This window comes from Neltuma alba, unplaced genomic scaffold (assembly GCF_004799145.2).
Source record: "Neltuma alba isolate B1F8T4 unplaced genomic scaffold, ASM479914v2 tig00005722_pilon, whole genome shotgun sequence".
Taxonomy (NCBI): Eukaryota; Viridiplantae; Streptophyta; class Magnoliopsida; order Fabales; family Fabaceae; genus Neltuma; species Neltuma alba.
The window spans coordinates 140317-161995 of record NW_021634207.1 but is presented as its reverse complement, the minus strand read 5'-3'; the positions used below and the strand labels follow the sequence as shown (position 1 = coordinate 161995).

The 21679-nt window shown below is 36.3% G+C and overlaps 2 protein-coding genes across 4 annotated transcripts; one reads left to right on the top strand and one right to left on the bottom strand.

The window, feature by feature from the left end:
* Positions 1–181: 181 nt before the first annotated feature.
* LOC114748432 (AT-hook motif nuclear-localized protein 15-like) lies at positions 182–19216 on the top strand. 3 transcript variants are annotated; one of them, XM_028936825.1, is made up of 2 exons: positions 182–192; positions 17507–19216. In XM_028936825.1, the coding sequence occupies exon 2, from the start codon at positions 17834–17836 to the stop codon at positions 18746–18748; it is 915 nt and encodes a 304-aa protein (XP_028792658.1). In that variant the 5' UTR covers positions 182–192; positions 17507–17833; the 3' UTR covers positions 18749–19216. The 3 variants fall into 3 exon arrangements, with proteins under 3 accessions (XP_028792658.1, XP_028792660.1, XP_028792659.1); XM_028936827.1 differs by lacking the exon at positions 182–192 and having other exon boundaries at positions 16951–17679; positions 17823–19216; XM_028936826.1 differs by lacking the exon at positions 182–192 and having other exon boundaries at positions 16951–17679; positions 17782–19216.
* On the bottom strand, positions 2469–9915 carry LOC114748431 (ARF guanine-nucleotide exchange factor GNOM-like). The gene is made up of 3 exons (XM_028936824.1): positions 9761–9915; positions 7210–7968; positions 2469–6626 (listed from the first exon to the last, which is right to left on the bottom strand). Exons 2-3 carry the CDS (start codon positions 7948–7950, stop codon positions 3018–3020), a joined length of 4350 nt encoding a protein of 1449 aa, XP_028792657.1. The 5' UTR covers positions 7951–7968; positions 9761–9915; the 3' UTR covers positions 2469–3017.
* Positions 19217–21679: the final 2463 nt, after the last annotated feature.

Sequence of the window (21679 nt, the reverse complement as noted above, 5' to 3'; positions counted from 1 at the left end):
ATCTATAGTAAAAATTATAAGCTACGGAAGTTTGGTTGATTATTGAAAATTCTAATTAGTTATGGGTTGAAGGTAGAAAAATTAGTGCTCTAATCAGAACATAGTGCTTTAATCAGAACATGTTTTATTATGAAACATGTTGCCTTATAAAAAGAACTAGAAGGAGTGCGGTTATAAAAATTTGTTCAGCATGTGTATTTGAATAATGAAATAAAAATTTTAAAATATGAGCTCAAAATCAAGATATCTCTAATTTTGAAAAAATAATTTTGCATGAATAAAAAAAATTAAAATAAAAGAAAGGGGAGTCAAAAGAAGACATCCGCGGATTTCATCTGCTAGTCAATGCCCGATTCATGAATGTGAGAAAATCAGAGTCAACAGCAGCCGATCGAATCGGTCTTACACCCGTCAAAACTCCTCCCTCCTTCCTAGCCAACGTCATTCCCCCCCCCCCCCCAATTTGAACTTATGTTTCTAAGCTATTATTTATATATATATTTGTACATAATAAGTCTTGAAAAAGGAAGAAAAATTAGCAAATAATAAGAAATATGTTTGTGTAAATTCTAAGATCAGAAATTTTAAATGATGTACATACATGGGATGAAAATTATGATGCGTTGACAATTCTTGCTAAACTATTTGGACTATTGGACCGGCTACTGAATCAGCAGACAATGATTCACAAGTTAATGGGAGGACCGTGTCGAATCGCTCATGATTAATTTAATACATTATACTAACTTCTGTTCTTAATATAAAAACTAATTGACTAATTTGAATAGATTAAAAAAATAAATTAAGTTAGTTATTTATAATAAATAGGTGTTGTTTTTCCTAAAATATCCTTACTAATCAAGTTTATTGGCTATAATTACCATTACCATAAGGACTACATTGGAAAAAAAATGAATAAATATGATAAATAAAGTAAATTGGGTTTTATATGTAAGACCTAAATAAAAATCAAACAATTTTATATTAAGGACCAGAGGTAGTATATTACTATCATATTTCATATATTCACAACCTCTCTTACTCTTCTCCATAGAGGTAATATTTTATAAGAAGAGTTACAACTTTATCCCTGATCTTAGTTTTAAGAGTAATTTTATTAATTTTTTCTTTGATCTTAAATCAGACTAAAATCAAGTCAAATTTTAAAAATTAGAATCAAAATCAAAAAGAGATAAAATTTCAGAGACTAAAAACGTTATTGGTCCATTAAATTTATTACTATATAAAAATTGGAAGGCAGGAAAGTGAGAGATCGCTTTCTCTTCAATTTATCAAAATGTTATTATTGGGCTTCAAAATATAATTTAAGAAAAATTAATAAATATTTTACAGCTTATAAACATAATTTATTTTTTTAAAAAAATTCTTGACTGGTTCTCGATTCACCGTTTTACAAGTTTTTTGCCAGTTTGACTATATCGAAAAGTAGGCCAATTCATATTTTAAAGTATTGATAAATTGAAGTTCAGATTTTTGACAACTTATTCTTTTAATATTTGAAATTTGAAATTTTGTCCTTTCAGTGATTGTTGAGTATTGACAACTTGCTTTTTAAATTATTGATAAATTGTAGTTTGGATTTTGTCAAGGTTGTTTATGTGGTTTTTGGATATTACGAAATTGTTCTTTGAATATTGACAAATTGTTTTTAAAATTTTAATAACTTTATTATAGGGAATTAACAACAATTATTTCAAAATTAAAAAATTTTATTAAAAAAGATCTTTGAAACTAAATTTACAATATATTTTTGTTGCCAACAAATTTACAATATATATGTGCACGTATATTATTCTGCTATAATAATTAGAAGGCAACCTCAGCTCAATGGCCGCTCGTCTAGATAAGAATTTCATATTCTTTTGGACCTAAAATGAGATTCTGCCAAAAATAATGTTTTATTTAATAATAAATTAAAACAATAGCTCCTTCTAAATTAATTTTATCTCATGGAAAAATGTAATGTATTTCTTATCAACAAAAGCTAGCACTCATTTGTAATGGCCATCACTGAATGGGGAATGATGGAGTTGCCAGTGCTTAATATCCGCTCTAACGAAATTAATTTAACTCTCAAATTGCATAATTATGCAATCAGAGAAAGAATGACATTAAAAACATCAAAATCTGCATCTAATTCATTTGTTCTCTTCATAATTCATTCCTTTTCTTTTACGAATAATGAAACTGCAAGGCCTAAATATCAGAGGATGAGCAAATTAATTTAACCCTGAAATTACGTAGTTATGCATTCTGAGAAGGAAAAGACATAAAAACATCAAAATCTGAATCTAATTTGTTCTCTTTGTAACTCATTCCTTTTCTTTTATCTCTGCTCGATATGATTATATTGTGTCATTTATGTATTAAGAGAATTCCATACTGAATACTGATAGTTGAACCAACTCGTGAGATATCATTGTGAAGCTCAAAGGAAGAAAATCAAATGAATGAAATCTGCAAGTCCTTGGGTATTCAAATCTATACTTGTGATACTTCGAATACATTTGTTGTTTGCATCATACCGCTTAAAATACATCTCGCATCTAAAGAGAAGAAACTCAAGTTCTGTACAATTTAGCAAAGAGAATAATTCTAGAAATTTGCAGTTCACTGGCCCAGGGTGGACCCATTGGGACAAGAGGGGTTCTCTATAAGCACCTTACAACCAGTGAGCGTTCTAATGGTTCTCAAGCTACAGCACATATATTCCATCAAAAATTACACCACTACCTAGCATCCTGTGGCAAATAAGAGTAGGAGAGAATGCCAAGCCCAACACCCTACCAACAAATCTGTTCTACCGCATTCTGCATAATCAACATGAGATTCAGCAATACCAAACTCTAACCAGAAGTCTGATCTATCATATTTTGCATCATTAATCTGAGAACCCAGACACCCTCCAAGAAGAAAACTATGAAGGGCTGAGATCATGGTTTCATAGGAACATATAGCAAAACCAAATTCAAGTAACCACAGCACTGCAACAATAATTAACCAATACCAGCACCATCTTGACCAGTGGTTTCTTTAGAAGGTATGGAAACATTTTCACCAGGCCTCAAATCTCCAGCTGTTTCACCCTTTCTGGGCTGCAAATGCTCTGAATCCTGCTCAGGGAACACCTCAGACTGTAAAGTTGGATCAATATTATTCACGTGCTGCCATGTCAGTTCCCACAAACTATTGCCACTCAAGACACTGCTTTGCACTAGTAAGCCCCCTGATTTCATAACAAGCAAAGTATTTTTGAGAAGCTCAGGCACAAGTTCTTGAAGCTTCTCGCTTCTCCTTCCCCTAATTTTTACCTTCACATATTTTTCCATCCGGCCAAGTACAGCCAACCACAGCTTGGTGAAGGCAGTTGACTGTGATAAATCTCGGAATAACTGGAGGAAAACCTTAGACAATAGCTTCAAGGCAAGAATAAGCGTGCCTTCCATGTTCCTGTAGTCCTTTTGGGACTGTGCCTGTGCAATTTCAAGCAGGTCATCAAGAACAGGGAAGATCACTAGATCAAAACATTGTAACCACAGACCATGAGTAAGATCAATGTCAACAGCTCCACTCAAGCATTTCTGCAAAGAAAATAAAGCATGATTTCTAACTTCCTCTCTCTGCTCTAAGCATAATTTTTTCAGTCCCTGGACCAGCCTCAGCCACATGTCCCCAATATCCTGCAACATCTTTGACACTTGCTCTTCCTGCATTGCTTGTTTAGCATCACCGGTCCACTTTGCTAAACAATTGACAGAAGCTGACATAAGATCAAGGGCCCGTATAGATCTCTCAGACTGTCCAACACGTGATTCAGCAAACTGCCTGGCAGCATCTACGCATAGAACATAATTAGCAGGAAGCAAATGGGCTCCGTCAGACATTATGAACAATAATGCATCAAACCCAGCCTCAGATGCTTCTGGATGCCTGGCTGTGATGGATAGGAGTGATGCAATTGTACGCCATCCTAACTGAGATCTGATATGAGAAGCGTTTGACTTCACAAGGCGACCAACTTCCTGAGTAATCTGCTCACAGTAGGCATCAGCAACCCGAGCATCAAGCTTCAAGACAAGTTGCAATGACCTCAGGAGTTCATCAGCAATATTCTCTTTGTATGGAAGCAATCGCTGGCAAATCCTTAGAAGTCCAAAAACTGCCTTCTCAACCAGTGCGCAAGGCATCACACTCGACTGTACAATGGCTGATATGTGCTCATAAACACCTTGCCAAAGAAGTCCAATTCTATCCCTGTTATTCAGAGTGATAGCAACCAATAAATCCAGGCAGAAAACTGCAGTATCTTCATCATCAGATGTGTTGTTCCCTTTCTGAGGTCTCCCTGTAGCACTAATGAGAGCTTTTGTGAGTTGCAACAGAGATTCAGCTTGTAGAAATTTACTCTCAGTGAATATGCTATCAATGTGACATTTCTGGATTGTCTCTAGGCTATGCTGATGAGCAATAAGTTGCTCTTCAGTTGGTTCTGATTTCGGCTCTTCAGCCCCAAGATATAACAGTTGACTAAACCTGCTCATCAATCCTGAGGATCTCTTTGGTGTGCTAGATGGCAGGTGAGTTGACAATAAAGAATTTGCATTAGGCTTTGCAAGCCCCATTTCTGCAGAAAGCTCCTCTGCTGCATCACTAGCCATATGTGCAGGAAGAAGGCCTAACTTGTGCAGCCGTAAGATACAATCAAGAATATTCCGCCATCCAGTACGAACAAAATCACCATACCTGTTTGCAATGGTAAAAACTGTCTCAGTTGCCATTCTTGCTTTAATGTCGTCTCCAAAGGCCAGGACTGGTTCATCATCCAATGATGGATCCAGGATAGTGATGAACTTACAGAGAGACACAACCAGATTATCCAGTACATTGTCAAGATGATAGTAAGCTGAAATCTTGGCAACAATTAAAAATCCATCCTTACACGTCTGGTACACCTCTTCATGTTCAGCATTATCAAATACCACAGAAAGGGCAGCAATTGTTGGGCCAGATAATATAGCAAACATGTCATGATCAAGATATGATCTTGAATCAGACATAATGAATGGTGCAGTTTTTCTTGACTTTTGCATTAGATAAATCCAACGGCTTGGGGTCATTTCAGGAAATCCAACACCTTGTTCAGGGGTTGTGCGAATCTCATTCTTACAAATTGCATGGTAAAGATCAGATAGGAATTCTCGGGGTAGATCATTACCACCATTTATTCGCCTATTATTCCGAATAAAATCCTCTTCTGTCATCTTCTTTTTGACTTGTACATTGTGTTGATCTGTATTGAGCATAATGATTGAATATGATAACAAGAGAGCAGCATCCTTGTTAGCAAGGATCTGTGGCGACTGCTCATAATATCTCTCAGAGAAAGCTTCGAGAACTCTTTGTATTTTCTGTGATTCTCCAGGCAGTCTGAAAGTTTCCAAAAATAGACGCAGGGCATTGTCTAAAGTCATGTCTTCGAAATCAAATGTTCTAGCAAATTCGTGAAGAACCTGAACACAGAATTCATCATGATTTCCCAGAAAATCACCGATGAGATTCTTGTCTAGCCCAGTGGTGTATCTGAAAAAGCAAGCAACACTCTGAGGATCAAGTTTGTCCGGTAAAAGCTTTGTTCCTTGGAGAAACTCTAAGCCTTTCTTAGGATCACGATTAAAGTGGTCAGCTCCTATCATCAATTTTCTCTTCAAGTACTTTCTTCGGCGGACAAAAGAAACCCAATGGTTAGGATTACTGAAATTGTCACACTTCTCTGTCCAGAATGGAGTATACTCTTTAAGATTCAACTGAGAACTTTCTAAACTAAGAGACCCAATGCCTATTCTTTCGGCCATTCCCTGCATAACAGCAATAAGACCATCCAAAGCAAGAATATGCATGGAAGATAGTGGAGTGTTTACAGGAAATGCAGTTTTTGACAACAAATTAGCTATATCTTCAAAGACATTACTGCAAGTAATGTCACAGTCAAAGTTAGCATACATCTCCATCGTGAATGATTTTTGCCTGCAGAAGTCAACAAGGGCCTCCAAGACAACCTCCTGCTGCTGATATGAAGCTCCATATCTGCTTTGCGCAAGCCTTAAAATGACACAAGAAAAGAAAGCTTCTAGTTGTAATTTGAGTTCAGTTCGAAGATGGTGATACAGGTTGAGAACAATGCTGCACACCATTGAAAGTACCAGGGGACTCATTGACAAACCAAATTGCATTAGATTACGAAATAACTCATCCTGAATCAGGCTCAGCAATCTGGGATGATGACAGAAGGAATGCCCTCCCAATTCTATGGCTGAATTTATCAAGGTTAAGGCAAAAAGTGGCACATCCTCATCAAATGCTATTGTGTTTGATCTAGGACTCATTCCCATATGCTCAACAACATTTAACAATGAACATAAGAAGTGAAATATCTCCACCATGCAGGGAACCCCATACCGCTCAGACATGGGATGCAATTCATGCAGAACAGTCTCCTTGCCACCGGTAGCAATAGTTGGGTTTTCATCAGCATTGGAAGTAATGCAGGCAGATAATGATTGGTTATCATTTGCAGCATTAAAGTTCCCATTTCTCAATTGCCTAGTCTGCAAAATATATAAAAAGATATTCACACTTTTGCATGTCCTAACCTTCTAACTTAAGTTTTTGCACTAGGTAAACCTTTTATTCCGGCATGACAACTGGCACATTCTCTTTAATACGTATGCAAATTTATCTTTCTTAGTGTTTGTAATAAATCCACAAAGACAAGCATTACCCCTAAATTTCAATTATGGAGCTAGTGCAGATTCTTTCCTTTTATTTTATTGGAGGAGGGAGAAAGGAAGTTAGAGAGGGGAGGTCTAAATTCACATTAGCGATGTCAAATTTTTGTGAGAACAACATTTTTAATTAAACAAGATAAATATCATTAGCAGTATGACAAAAGTGATTGGCCAAAACAGTAAGCAAAGAATTAAAAAAGTCCAGGAAGTTTTCCACTTAAATGGTTTATTATTTAGTAGGCTAAGACTAATAAATGATAGAAAATCAACAGTTATAGCAAGTATGAGACCCTCCCCCTGGCTATTCTTTCTACTCCGCAGAAACTGGTTATTCTTTCATGCTAACACATGAAAGCAGCAACCATTGTAACCAAAAGGGACCAGAGAACTGTTAAGCTGATACCTCTTGAGTCATAGCTGTGCTCCCATTAAGCAATGCATGGTCTGTGCTGCCAACATCTTGAAGATGAGAGAAAATACACCTAACAAGTTCATGCATTGTGTAGCGTGCTATTCGCTGCAACAACTCGCCTTTGGTTCCTGCTTGATGAACTATACGGAAACAAGTATTCACTATGGTGCAAATATGCTGGTTGCTCAGCACTACTGATGCTTTGCTTTTCACACATGCCAGGAGAACTTGTAGTATCTTCATTAATACCACTTCTTCTGATGCAGGATCAGTCACCTCAAACCTGCAACTTGTAACAGCATCAACCACCAAGTGCATGGTATCCCCAACATTGACAGTGTTTTGATCAATCACATCCAGGGTTAATATCTTGTAAACAGATGACAAAGCAACACCAGTAATTGGTGCACCAGTTTCATCTGATCGAATTACATCCAGGAAAGGCTGGAGATACAAGGCAGGGTTGATGGCATGCCACTGATTCCGCCACATAAAGATTTGCCTCCTCAATACCTTCAAAGACTGAACAAGAGAGTGCTCCAACTGATTGTCATCCGACATGTAATGGACCCCCCATCTAACATTTCTTCTCATGACCGCCAAAACAGCACCAATTTCTGCATTGATCATGCATGCTACAGTAGTTCTATTAGGATATCCAGCATCATATTGTTTAGGTTCCTCCTCTATTGCACTGATAGCAGCTTGAGCTTGCAACTTTAAATGCCCCATTTTGACAAACAGATCGGGCTGACATTTACCAACAAAAAGTTCATATGAAATCAATCATCAGGAAGAACATGGCTGGAAAAACTAAAAACCAATAAAATGCAATTGAAGCTTCCTCATATTAATAACTTTAATGAAGGAGTAAAAATAAACATTCAACTTGAATACAGTCAAAAACATGAAAAGGATAAACTACAACTCAGAATTAAGAAAACAGCATATAAACGTTGAATACAATGGTACAACAGCATATAAACAATAAACACACATAACCATGCATGAGTATACATGGGAAGATAAGCCTATTCCAAATTTGTACACACATAACACAAGTGATACCAGATTCATCATTGACGCCTTGGAAATTTTACGTAAGTCCAACTACATGTAAATATGTAAAGTAACAAGACTATGCATTTTCTGTTCAGTAGCTATATTACAACTTTCAAGCCCATCACATTCCAGCCATCTCGAATGAGCTTTTCTTGAGGTTATTAACCCATTGTCATTCTCCCACAATCCAGCACCCAAAAGAAAATATAAATATGGGCACATCAAATTAGTAACATATGAGTAAAAGTAATTAGTTGTTAAGAGTCTAGTACAATCTATTGTAATATTGTTTTTTATACCTTAATTAGTAATATTGATCATTTTTAATACAAAAGAAGTACCATGAGTAGCCAGGGACACTGCTACTTTAGCGTAATAAAGTTGCCAAAAATTGGGGCCATATATATATATATATATATATATATATCCTGTGACTAGAATTCCTATTCAAGGAAAATTAGCATGATTTGAATTATACCACGATCTCTGTCACCCTTGATCCAGAGAGTTAAATTGCTAAACAGCATTTTCATGCCTTGCCCTTAACGTTGACACAAAATGTCTTTGCCACAGAAGTCATCAATGGCTAAGAATAAAAATAAATACTCCTCCGGTCATAAATATAAGACGAGGAGTATCATTTTTCACATCAAGCAAGCTTAGCCTCCACCATCAGGCAAAACCCAGCTTTTCCATTACTATGTTTGTTATAGCGTCGAATCAAAAAGGGAGGATTTAAGCTGGACAATCACTGATGTAGATTTTGGATATCAAATGAAACTGCTCAATAACCACTGCAAATCCGATAGGCTGAAAATCATTTAAAAGCTCATTTTCTGACCATTAAATGGCATTGGAGAAGGAATTTGCACATTCGAAAAATAGACATAGGCGGACCTATATTACAAACAGTCAAGGCAGATGCCCGGAGTGATACCTTTCAAATATGGATAGCTGATATATCCTTTTATTTTTTATTTTTTATTTTTTTTTGGGCCAGAGGGATGAGAAATTAACTCAAGCTTTTCAATTTTAGACCCAACTCGAGCCAAGTAATTAACCAGATCATGCATCACAAATACCTTGAGAATTTTCTAAATAGATGATAATATACAGATTAATAAACAGAATGCCAATACACAACAAATCCAACATTGCACAACTAAACAATCGAAAGCAAATGAGTAGCTGGAAATCAAAATGAAGAAGGCAGAAGTGTAATAGCCGATTCCACACCGCTGGAGCAAAAGCTAGCAAGAAAAGTTTTCTTCTAAAAAAAAAATTGTGTAAGCTCAATCTTTATTCAGAAGCGTCAATGTTCAAACGATTACACGACCGGATTTAGAGCCAAATTAAAACTAGAATTTTAAAATGGAGCAAGAAACGGTGCGACGGCCTCCAGCATAAGGTTGAAAACCACGGAGGGAGCAGATGCCGCGGGGAATAAATTCAAATCTAGATTCAAACCAATCAATCTCACCGGATTTTGGGAGTCAAAAAAGCCCTAGGTTTCTAACATTCTTCAATATTTGCCCGAGAACAACCACGCAGGGCTGAGAACGGAGGACAGTGTCCAACGGCGAGCTCGACCAAGCGGGGAATGCGTGTTCGTCGACGAAGAAAAAATGGATCTCTCCTTCCAGCCGGACAAGAGGGGTTATAATAGTTTATGATTAATTACAGGGAGAATCAGGCCATCCCAAATAATAAAATTTATTGCTAAAAGTATTATTCTCTTTTTAATGTTTTTATATTTTTTATAAGAATAATTCTTCCGTTAAGTTTTTTATATTTATTATGTAAAATTTTTTAATTACATGTAACCATATTTCTCATTTTTAAAATATTAATATTTAATTATAATTATAAATTTATATTAAATAAATAAAAAATAATAGCCATGTGTAATTTAAGAACTTAACATAATAGATATAAACACGTTAACCCTAGATCTTTTTTATGGACAATGTTTATATCAAGTTATTTATATATATTATGTTAAGTTCTTTAATCATATATAATCATGTCGTATTTTTAAAATATTAATATTTAATTATAAATTTATATTAATAATTAAAAAAAAAAAGAAACATGATTACTTGTGATCAGAAAATTTAACACAATTCACGCATTTCATCTGCCTCTCCGTCCAGTATTGGAGCCTCCTGGTCTTCGGGGGCCAAATCACGTTCATGATGCGACACAGTAATCAAAGGCTTGGACATAAGAAATGAGAAATAAGTTCAGATTAATTCCAATTGATTCAACTCAACATAGCCCATAAATTGTACATGTCTATGGGAGCATTTGGTTTATCCCAAAAAAATATTTTAAAAATGTGTTTTTACTTTTCTCACATATATTATAAAATCATTTTTAAAATTATTGTTTGGCTTTTACCAAAACACCCCTCACAACTTACCCAGAAAAAAAGGCCCCAAAAAAAACACATAGAGAGACGATAATAACATGAGAAGTCGAAAAATTATGCAAAAATATAATTAAACTACTGTAGGTGAAGAAAAAGCAAAATTCCTCTCTTGCTTGGAGTGGAGTCTTTGATGTGTGGCAGAAATTTAAAACTGTAGTAAGAAAAAAGACTGGGAATGGTACTTCTTCCTACCTCTGGCATGAAAACTAGTCTGAGATGAATGTCCTCCTTGTTAACCTTGTCCCAGGCTATGAAGATTTCATTGATAAATATGAAAGGATGGCGGATTATGTTAATAGACAGGGATGTTGGGATGCTGCAAAATTACCTCTTTAGTTTCCTCAATCTGTGATTACCAATTTTCTGACCGTTTACCAATTCCAATTTACAGGTACACAGAGACCGGTGGATAAGTTTTGGAGTCACTTATAATGATGGCATATACCGGAGAAGATGAAGACTTTTATGTGGCTGCTCTACCACAAACGAGTATGCAGTTCAAATCTTATAGCAAGACGAGGTATAACAGATTGAAATTGTTGCCTGTTTGGTTTTGCATAGGTGGAAGACTCAGTGCGTATGATTAGGGACTATGCAAACGCAACAAATCCATGGAAATCTACTGTCTATCTAGAGATGTGGCCCAACTTTGCACCTTTTCAGGGAATGGGACGGCTGAAATGGAACTTGATGGCCGATGCAGGACAACAGTATGCCAAAAAGGTTCATTGGGTGAGACTTTTTGAATATATTTGCTAGGATATTTGGGTAGATTGCTGTGACAAACTTTTCAATTCAACCACTATAGGAAGGACAGGTAGTGTTCACGACAGTTTTTTCAGAACTGGGACTTTCTGGCAAGGAAGACTCTTTAGTTCTTTACAGGGAGATTGAAAACAACGAAACAGTCAAGATGAGTACAAAATGATTACATCATTTTAGAAGTGGATGGATTGGTCATAAGAGATAGTAGAAGTGGACGTGGGGTGTAATCAGGGGTGCTGCAAGCAAGTGGATCCCACTGATGATTGCTGAGCTACTGTGCATTTTAAATGGCCTTAATCCTTGCTGGTCCAAGGGATACAGGAAAATTGATCTTTACAGTGATTGTATTAAAACTATTAGTATTATTTTGAGGGGCTGTGATGATAACCACCCTTTAGGAACATTATTGATGACATTAGGCTTTTGTCATAGAAAGACTGGCAAGTAAACATATATCAGGTAAATAGGAAAAAATTTAAACTGGCTGATAAGAAAACAAGATTATTTCATAGTCTAAAAAATAAGTGCTGTATCTTTCATCGACCACCACCTCTTGTACACTGATGAACGAAGGTAGATTTTTTCTCTTGATTTTCTTGTCTTGTAATTGTTGACATTCAGGTTTTACTCAAATAACAAAAAAATCCAATGCTCCTTTCGCTCGTAAGGCGGGACTCAGACCAGGGATTTTGTTTTTTCTTTTGGGGGGTTTGCCAATCAGACCAGTGGAGTTACGGAATGGAATCTTCGACTACGTAGGCCAGAAGAGACGAACGGATGAGGGATTATGGGATTTGGCACTGGACGGTTTGGATTAGCCAAAATATTTGAACGGGTCAGATTTTATTATACTACTTCCGGTCTTTGATATAAAACCCCATTTGACTTTTAGTTTAGTCCTAATTATAAGACCCCAATCTATTCTGTCTCTCATATTTATGCATTTTTTTCCAAGATAATCCTTGTAATAATGATAGTTCTATCCAATACACTTAATTAGTAAGGATATTTTAGGAATGACAACACTTATTTATTACAAATAACTAACTTAACTTACTTTCTTAATCTCCTCAAATTAGTCAACTGAGTCTTATAATTAGGACCGGATGTAGTATTAAATAAAGTGTTAATACAAACCCCAGTTCTTTAAATTTACTTTTATTTTGGTTTTTGTCTCTCAAATTTTAAATCATGGGTTTTGATTCCTCAAATTTCTTTTTATTTCAAATATTGGTTCCTGTAATATAATAAAACTTGAACCATTTTGCCTCTTGATGAACCAAAACTTATAGTTTGAAATTTGAGAGACCAAAACCAAAATGAGGATAAATTTGAGATACCAAAAATTACGTAACCCTCAAATAAAACTAAGGGTCTGTTGCATCTCGATGCAAGAGTGCACGCAAACGTTCATACATGACACATATTTCTACTTTTCAAAATATTTATATCTAATTGCATTACAAAACATAATTTCTTATGAGCTATGGTGTATCCAATATCTCGAAATATTTTTTTCGAGTACATCAAGTGCCCTCAAATATTTTGTGATGCATTTAACGCTCTGAAATATCTTTTTTATGTGCATCAAGTACCTTAAAAAAAAAAATTTGGCATATAACACCATAAAGTATTTTTTTTAGATGCTTCTAGTACTCAAAAATATTTTTTGGTACAGGAAGCACTAAGGCAAAAAAATATTTTAAGGTGTTGGATGTACCTAAAGATATTTCAGGAGTTGGATGCACCTAAAAAATATCTTAAAATGCTGGATACATTATAAAATATTTCGGATTACTGAATGTACCTCTCTTAACCCTTTTCTTATTGATGGTTACAGAGATTGAAAATAAAATTAAACACATCAAAAGGAGAGCATTTCGACGTTATGATTTTCAGAATATATGATTTTATTTGTATTAATCAAACTAATTTAAAAGACTTGAGCAAGATACTAAAATGATTTTCTCATTTGGTAAGCATAATCTCTTCACTCGTTCTTTACTCGTCGAGTTGTTTTGAATCTTCTAGTTTGCATGGTATAATTGAGAAATTCTTAGATACTCTGAGAGTGCCACCTCACATAAACTCTGACCAATAAAAATGCAACACTTAAACTGATTTTCATCCAAGCTGTCACCTTTCTTTTCGAAACTAGCATCACACTCCCTGGAACCTACGCCCAGGCCCTTGACATTCAAGCACTCCTGCACTCCTTCACCCTCTCTCCTCCAACATTTTTAACTTTTACTTTATTTTCGGTGCAAATTGGGTTTTAACTTTTAAGTTCTATACTTCCACTTCTTTCCAATTTTTTTATTTCAAGATTCTTAATTTCTGATTAACAAAAATTATATAATAATTTTAGCTGTTACAAAAGTTCAATCGCTTACCATTTAAATATGTTATAATTTATCTTGTATTATATAAAAATTATATTTTTATTTAAATATTTAACTTTTATTAAATTAAATTTGAGTTTCATCATATTTAGATGAAAAAAGTCTATCCGTTTTTATTTACAAGTTAATTTTTCGTAAAAAAATTTCAATTTAATTAAATGAATGATCTAAAGCATCCCCACTCCATCTAATCATCATAGGTAAAATTCAGATGAATTTAGAAAATTGACCTAGGAGGGCAGTAACACTTTTTTAATTCTGTTTACAAGATAGAAATAAAATATTTTTTTATCCTATTTATAAATCATATTATTAAAATTTTTCATATAAATGAAAAATTCTATTCTTTATTTATTATTATGTAGGTTTTTTTCTTTAGATAGAATGTATATTATTTGGAGAAAATCCCACAAAAAGAATATTAAATAATTAATATTAATTAGGAATTAAGAATTTTGGTATAAAAAAATGGAAAGAAATGAGGAGGGGGGAACGCGTAGAAACCGAGGGTAGGGAGGGTGAAGGGGTATGGGGTGCTTCACGCCTCTCTGCCAGCGCGTCGGTCTAGAAAAACGTGATGCCAGTGTCAAAAAAGAAGCTGACAGCTTGGATTCAAATTAGCCCAGGTGTTGTATTTTCATTGATCAGAGTTTACATGAGTTGGCACTCCCAGAGTATGTAAGAATTTCTCGGTATAATTGGCATGGAGAGGGAGGTTTGGTACTTCTCCGGTCCTAAACATAACCTTATTTTATAAAAATAAGTGTTATGTTTAGAATAGAATGAAGTGAGAATGATGAGCAAAACTTAACATCCAAATTTTTTTGTAACTCCTTCCTAAATACTATTCCTGATCCTTAATATAAGACTTTATTTGATTTTTATTTTGATTATAAATATAAGATCCTAATCCATTTTGTCTCTTATATTTATATTTTTTTAAGATAGTGTTTTTAATAATGCTAATTCTAGGCAATATATCTGATTAGCAAAGATATTTTAAGAAATATAACACTTATGTATAACAAATAACTAACCTAACTTGTTTCTTTAATCTCTTCAAATTAGTCAATTAACTCTTATATTTAAGATTGAGATTGTATATATAAAATAAAAGATATATTTGAGAAATTATATGTATAATAACTAATATGACATAAATACTTATTAGTCAAATCCATCCAAAGATGATTCTGTGAGAAACTTCAACTACATGGAAAATTTAACTTTTTTATTGACCTTTTTTAATTTTAAGTCTTCACATTTTTCAAGACATGCTTCTCCGTTTGAAAAGGCACCACTTCACATTTTTTTATCATTTTTTTATGGGAAAACTAATCTAGCCGTCCTCATAGTTTTATTAGACTTTGAATTAGGTCCCTCAAGTTATTTTTCATTTTATTGAATCCTCCTATTTCACTGTATTTAAGGGGTTAGTCCTTCTGTTAGTAAATGCTCCAAACACCGTTAGTGCGCTCAGTGCTTTCTCTCTCGGTAAAAGCTGTGGTTCTCTCTCATCTTTGGTTCAATAATGCTGAAATGAGGAAGAAGTCTCCTTCAACTTGTTTCACTTCTCCATCAACATCTCATCTTTGATGTTGAACATTCCGGCAATTGGCAATGTTATGACAGTAAGCTTCATAATCTCCTTGTTGGCAATGACGAATCGACCCCATTGTTGCCTCACTAAGATTGTGAAAAACAGGGCTGCTAGGCCTCAACCCACAGCGCAGAACATAGACACAATCATGGGAATGCAGGCTTTTACCGGCTGATGCGCGACTAGTTTGTTACGCACCCTTGTGAACACCAAAGAGGTTGTTTGGATGAGGATTCCCGTGGAAGCAATGGTCGCTTTCAAATTCACCGGAAGCCCGCACAACATAATCATCAACTCATACCACCACCACTCAGACCAAACAAAGAAGCATGTTAGAATTCCCATCCCTTGGGACCATTCATGCTTGGCGAAATCCAATAATCTTTTACTAGGCGGGAGAGTAAGTATTGGACAATGGACAGGCAGCTTCTTCAATATGCCACTTCGCCTTCTATCAGTATACACTAACAGCGTTTGTAGCATTGACTAACAGAAGGACTAACCCCTTGAACATAGTGAAATAGGAGGATTCAATAAAACGAAAAATAACTTGAGGGACCTAATTCAAAACCTAATAAAATTATCAGGATTGCCAGATTGGTTTTCCCTTTTTTTATTATTCAATCTTTTCACGTCATATATGGGACGGGCTAGGCATTCACATGTTGCGGTAGTTTTCTCTCTTATTCTCATTGTTCTCTCTCTTTCATTTTTTTTTTCCTTCATTCAAATGTTCCCCTCTTCTTTCTTTCATTTTCATACCTCCATGCTCCCTTCTGGTAAAAAAAAAAAAAAAAAACCTCCATGCTCCCCTGCCTTCGGTTAGATGGAGCTAGAGGGATGAAAATAAATTTTATTTTTATTTACAGAGCGAACTTGCAAAATGAGAGGGATTGAAGAAAATGGTCATCTTTCTTTTATTTGTGTTTTTTTCCTTTTTCATTCAATATTTTTTGTTCGTGTGTGTGAAACAGTCTCAAGTTCTTCTTTTTTCTTCAAACAACTTGGCTAAACCACCTAAACTAGCGGGTTGGTCGGTTTGACATGTTCTGGTTTGATTTTTCTCCGATTTTTTTGCTAAATTAGATCGGATCACTAACCCTTTCATTGGAAGGCTGGTTCAGTCTTTTTTTTTTGTAATTATTATTGGTTATAGGGAGAATCCAAAATTAAATGTCAAACCATGTTTGTTACTAATATTTTAATAAATAACTGGACTTATAACTAACAATATAATTTGTTTTAGTGAGATTCTCTCTCTGTTTTTTTAAATTAGTAATCCAAATTCATTTAATTATTAAGAGAGTGTTAAGTAAAAATTAATTATACGATTTCTTATATTATTTATTCTTCGCCTCCAAGCTGTGAGCCAACAGTGCAAGGACACTAACCGGCTTGGCCGCTTACTTCGATCTCAAATGCGCCAGCCAGGGTCTGGCCTAAGGGTAGGGGACATAAATGGCAAGTTCATGTCTTCTTCTTCGCAAGTTGGTCTGTCTGACGTTGAATGAGAAAGAGCAGGTGGCACACCAAGTGGGACGCCTCTGGCAGCTTCGGAAGTCGAAATCTTTGAACTTTGAACACGACCCCCTAACCAGAGCCGCTCGCCATCAGCGGCGTGGTCACAGGGCAAGCTCATCCAGAGAGTACGTGATAGCGGCAGAATAAACCCTTCACTCCAAATTGGAGGCTGCCATTCGTCCTCCATCCTACAATTCTCCGATACGCACTGTCTGGTATGTAATACCACTTGTGGCACCCAATACAGATTTGACACATATAACGGTGGAAGCATACTTCTTTTGGTGTTCCTCCGCTCTGTGGATTTTGGCACCTGGGCTTTTCTTCGCAGGAGCAGTGAACTTCGACAATGGTCTTTCTGCAGTTTGGCGTGCGATTCTTCTGATCCATCCTTTTCTGGTTTGTGCGGAAGCGGGTTTTCTGTCATATTCTTAATTAGTTGCATGTGACTTGTCTAATCCAGACGAATTTGAAATATGTGTGGCTAGGGTTTACATGCAGAACAAGCTAAACCCATGTACTTGATGTCTGATTCATCCAGTATGGTTGGCAGGGAAAGTGTGCATTTTTTCTTTATTTAAGGGCAACTTTATTAAAGAAGATAAGGCTTTTGGATTGTATCTGTCAGACTTCGCGGTTCAACTCCATAGACCTGAACCTAACAGAGAAGGAATCGAGAGGTACAGATCAGGAAAGCTTTCGATACATGTCTATTTAAGTCTTTTTCGCTGCATTCAAGCTTACCCCTTGTATCGGTTTTGTCGTTTTTCATTTCATCAAAGCATCCTAGAGGAAGCTAAGCAATATTTCTCACTATCCATAGCTTTCCAAAATATGGCGAATCGGTGGTGGGCTGGAAACCTGGCAATGAGACCCGCCTACCCAATATCATCTTCTCCGTTGCTCCAGCTCAGAAACCAAAAAGATGACGCCAGCGGATTGAATCGTCTCGGGCGTAGACGAGAAAAAGAATTCATGGACAACGCCGATACCAAGACTAACAACAACGCCACCTCAACCAATAGCAGCAACACAGACCCAAACGTCCAAAACACCATAGACAGCGATAGCTGCCAAGCCAATGACCAAAATCCCGGAAGCCACGAAACGGTTGAAGCCGGCAGTAGTGGCCGCCGACCAAGGGGCCGCCCATCGGGGTCCAAAAACAAGCCCAAGCCCCCTATCGTTGTAACCAAAGAAACCCCGAACGCGCTTCGAAGCCATATGCTGGAAATTGGAAGCGGCAGCGACGTGGCTGAGAGCATAGCGACCTTCGCGAACCGCCGACACCTAGGAGTATCAGTGCTTAGCGGAAGCGGCATTGTGACCAATGTCACGCTCCGGCGACCGGGCGCACCTGGTGGGGTGATCACGTTTGATGGAAGGTTTGAGATATTGTCTTTGTCCGGGGCATTCTTACCGGCGGCTTCACCGCCGCGGGGCCCCGGGTTAACAGTGTATTTAGCGGGGGGACAAGGGCAGGTAGTTGGCGGTACGGTGGAGGGATCTCTGGTGGCTTCGGGGCCTGTGATGGTGATTGCGGCCACATTTGGTAGTGCTACTTATGAAAGGCTACCTTTAGAGGAAGAGGCGCGCGGCGAGCAATCAACAAGAACAGGAACTGCGTCATCGCAAGGTTTGGGTGGACAAGCTTCAATGCCCATGTACGATTTAGCTCCAATTTTGCTATCGAATGATCAAATGCCTCATGACCTGTTTTGGGGCTCTCCGCCGCCCCCATCTTACTGACTATACCTGCCAATGATCGTATTTGTTCTATGTACGCTGTATGTTCAATCGGTTTGCAGGCAAGGTTAGAGCTTTTTGTTTTGATTTTCTGAATACAATAATGCTGGGAGAAAATGTTACTTGTTTGGTATCTCTTTCCGTTTACGTAATGATTAGGCAGAGGATCCAGAAATATGATGCGGAGCTTGATTTCCTGCCTGGTTTCTGAATTTGTGCTGATTACAGTTGCAATCGGATTCGGATGAAGTGAGGCAGGGGCGTAAAGGCGGGAGGGTCAATTCATCTCCCCTTGCCCCACCGCATCATATTCATGTTGCTTAGTCTGCATTGTACCTGACGAGGTTGTTTAGGATTTCGTGTGTTTTGGTTATATTACAAATTGAAGAGAGTCAAAACTAATGTCATTAGTATTAACTGCAAGGTGGAGGAAATGGTATCAATTTGCCTGCCCAAATTGCAACCGGGCACGAGGAGTAATATTGCTGCATAATATTGATGAAACAAATCAAATTGAGTATAGAAGAGTGGTTGTACTCCTCCGGCCCTTAATATAGGACCCAATTAGTGAGTTGGTTTTGGTCCTAAATATAAGATCCATTTCTCATATTTATCAGTTTTCTCTAAATTATCCCTATGGATACTTTCTCAACTATAATCAAGTAAAAGAGGAAGATGTGGTATTAAGAAAGATGATTATGATATTTTAGGAAAAACGTGTCACATTTTTTATAATTAACTAACTTACCTAACTTTCTTAATCTAATAAAATTAGTTAAATGGGTCTTATATTAAGGACCGGAAGAGTATTGTAATGCATGTGAGATTGGGCAGAAAGGGACTTGGCTTGAGACTTGAGCGATGTCAAAGAATTGGGTCATGTGGATGGGTCGGAGATTGGTTGTGAAGTGCATATTTACTCGTATGGGTATGGCCCACATGGGATGCTCATGATACTTTGATGTCTCCGGTTATAATTTTTTCTGGGTAAAAATCTTGATTTATAACATAAATTAAAATTAATTCATATGAAAATTCACACATAATTTTGCTTTCTAATTTCTTGTTCATAGCTCTTCCCAATGTGAATTATGTCCTTGCGTCGTACAGGAGATTTCCTTTTTCTTGGGCTTATTATTATAACGAACCCCTTTTTTCCGGTTTGCCTCCTACTCAACAACATTATTTCCAATTAGAAGGCTATGTTTTTCCGGATAAAAATATCAATCTAAATTAACAAAATAAAGAGAAATAAGTGGCAGCGAAAAACTTCCCATTACACGGCAAGGGGAGGGGGTTTTACAAGGTCAAAGTGCAATAGATTTCATGTAGTTTGGCCATTAGTGGGAGAAGAGTGCGCAGTTCATTTATGAAACTTGGGGCTAGTTTGGACGTTGATGACTGAGAAGAGTTGTGCTTTCTGTCCTATAATAATTGTCGCTGTTTTGAGCTAGTTGCTTTTTATTTGTTTCTTCTGAATAGTGAATAGAGTGAAGGGGACCCAACGCTTTAATTTGCCGGCCGACCCTGCTCTGCTTACGTTGATTCAAAGCATATGTTGAAGCTTATGTACATATATAAGCTAAAATCAACAAACCATCTGCTCAGCTTGAGACTATGGGGTAGAGATCAAAATCAACTGGACAACTTACGACGTCGACCTCTATTTTGAACCTTGATGGTTATAATTAAGAATTCCAGCGAGCAGCATCTCCAATGAATTATTCTAAATTTTAGTTTACCTGTTCATCGTTCGAACTTAGCAGTTTCATTTAGTTTTTAATAAACTCCTAATTCCAATGGCGCCACTTTAAAAGTTATAATATGACATTTACGTGCAAATACACTAAAAATATCATACTACCTCCAATCCTTAATATAATACTTAAATTAATCAACTAATTTTTATATTAAACCCTGAAGGTAGTATTAATTATGAGCTGTTTAGTACATAAAATCATTAGATATGAAAAAGAAATTAACGGGACTGTGATCCAAGAACTCCTATAACCCACCGTGGCTCAAAGGTGATGAAATGCACTTGCAATAAGATCCCAGGTGGAAGTGGTGGGTATGAAAGCAGGGCAAGGACAAAACACGAGCACACTCAATGCAATAGGACACTGAAACGCCAGTAATAAAGAAAGAGAGCCCGAATAGTCGTATTTTTCAAACGATATCCGCGGGTATTAGGCGGCTCAGAATCTTTCATCTTCTCTTTCCCATCCTCTCTTTTTTTTTTAACTGTTAGATTAATATTTTAACAGTTTAGATTTAAATCTTTTTAAAACTGTTATTAAAATATTAAATTATAAATTATAAAATAAATAAATAATAAATTGAAAATTATATTAAAAATTGATTCTAATGGTTTGCAAATACACTAAATATTTTAAAAAAATTTTTATAAATAGTTTATAAAAGACTAAAATCTAAATCCTTAAAATATGTTAATCTAATGATTATAAGGTAAAAAAAAAAAAGAGAAGGAAAGAGTATGGAAAAGGAAGAGGAGAGGTTTCAAACCGGGCACTAGGCAACATCTTCCCAGGCAATGCTTCCTTGTTGAGCCTTCCAACAGCATACACATAGAATCAGGTGGGAGAAGAGAGGGGTTTGGGATTTTGGGATTGGGGGATGCTCGCTAAGAGGGTAATATTATACTTTTGCAAGTATTATCTCCGATCCTAATTATAAAATCTTATTTATAGTTTATAAACGAGATCTTATAATTAGGATCGGAGGTAGTATTAATTAGTGGAATACAACTGAGAGAGGGGAAAAAAGTCATGTTGAGATTTGACCCCCATAAGCTGAAACACTACGCTCATCCTTTAACTAAACCCAGATATCTAGGAATTCCCATCATAGAATAAACGCGCTGTGTCTCAATAATGGGTATTAATTAGTGAAATACAACAGAAAGGTAACATG

Coding starts and splice junctions, on each gene's coding strand:
- LOC114748431 (XM_028936824.1), bottom strand. CDS start 7,950: ATGGGGCATTTAAAGTTGCAAGCTCAAGCTGCTATCAGTGCAATAGAG. Junction 6,627..7,209: donor GCACAGCTATGACTCAAGAG/GTATCAGCTTAA, acceptor TATATTTTGCAG/ACTAGGCAATTGAGAAATGG.
- LOC114748432 (XM_028936825.1), top strand. CDS start 17,834: ATGGCGAATCGGTGGTGGGCTGGAAACCTGGCAATGAGACCCGCCTAC.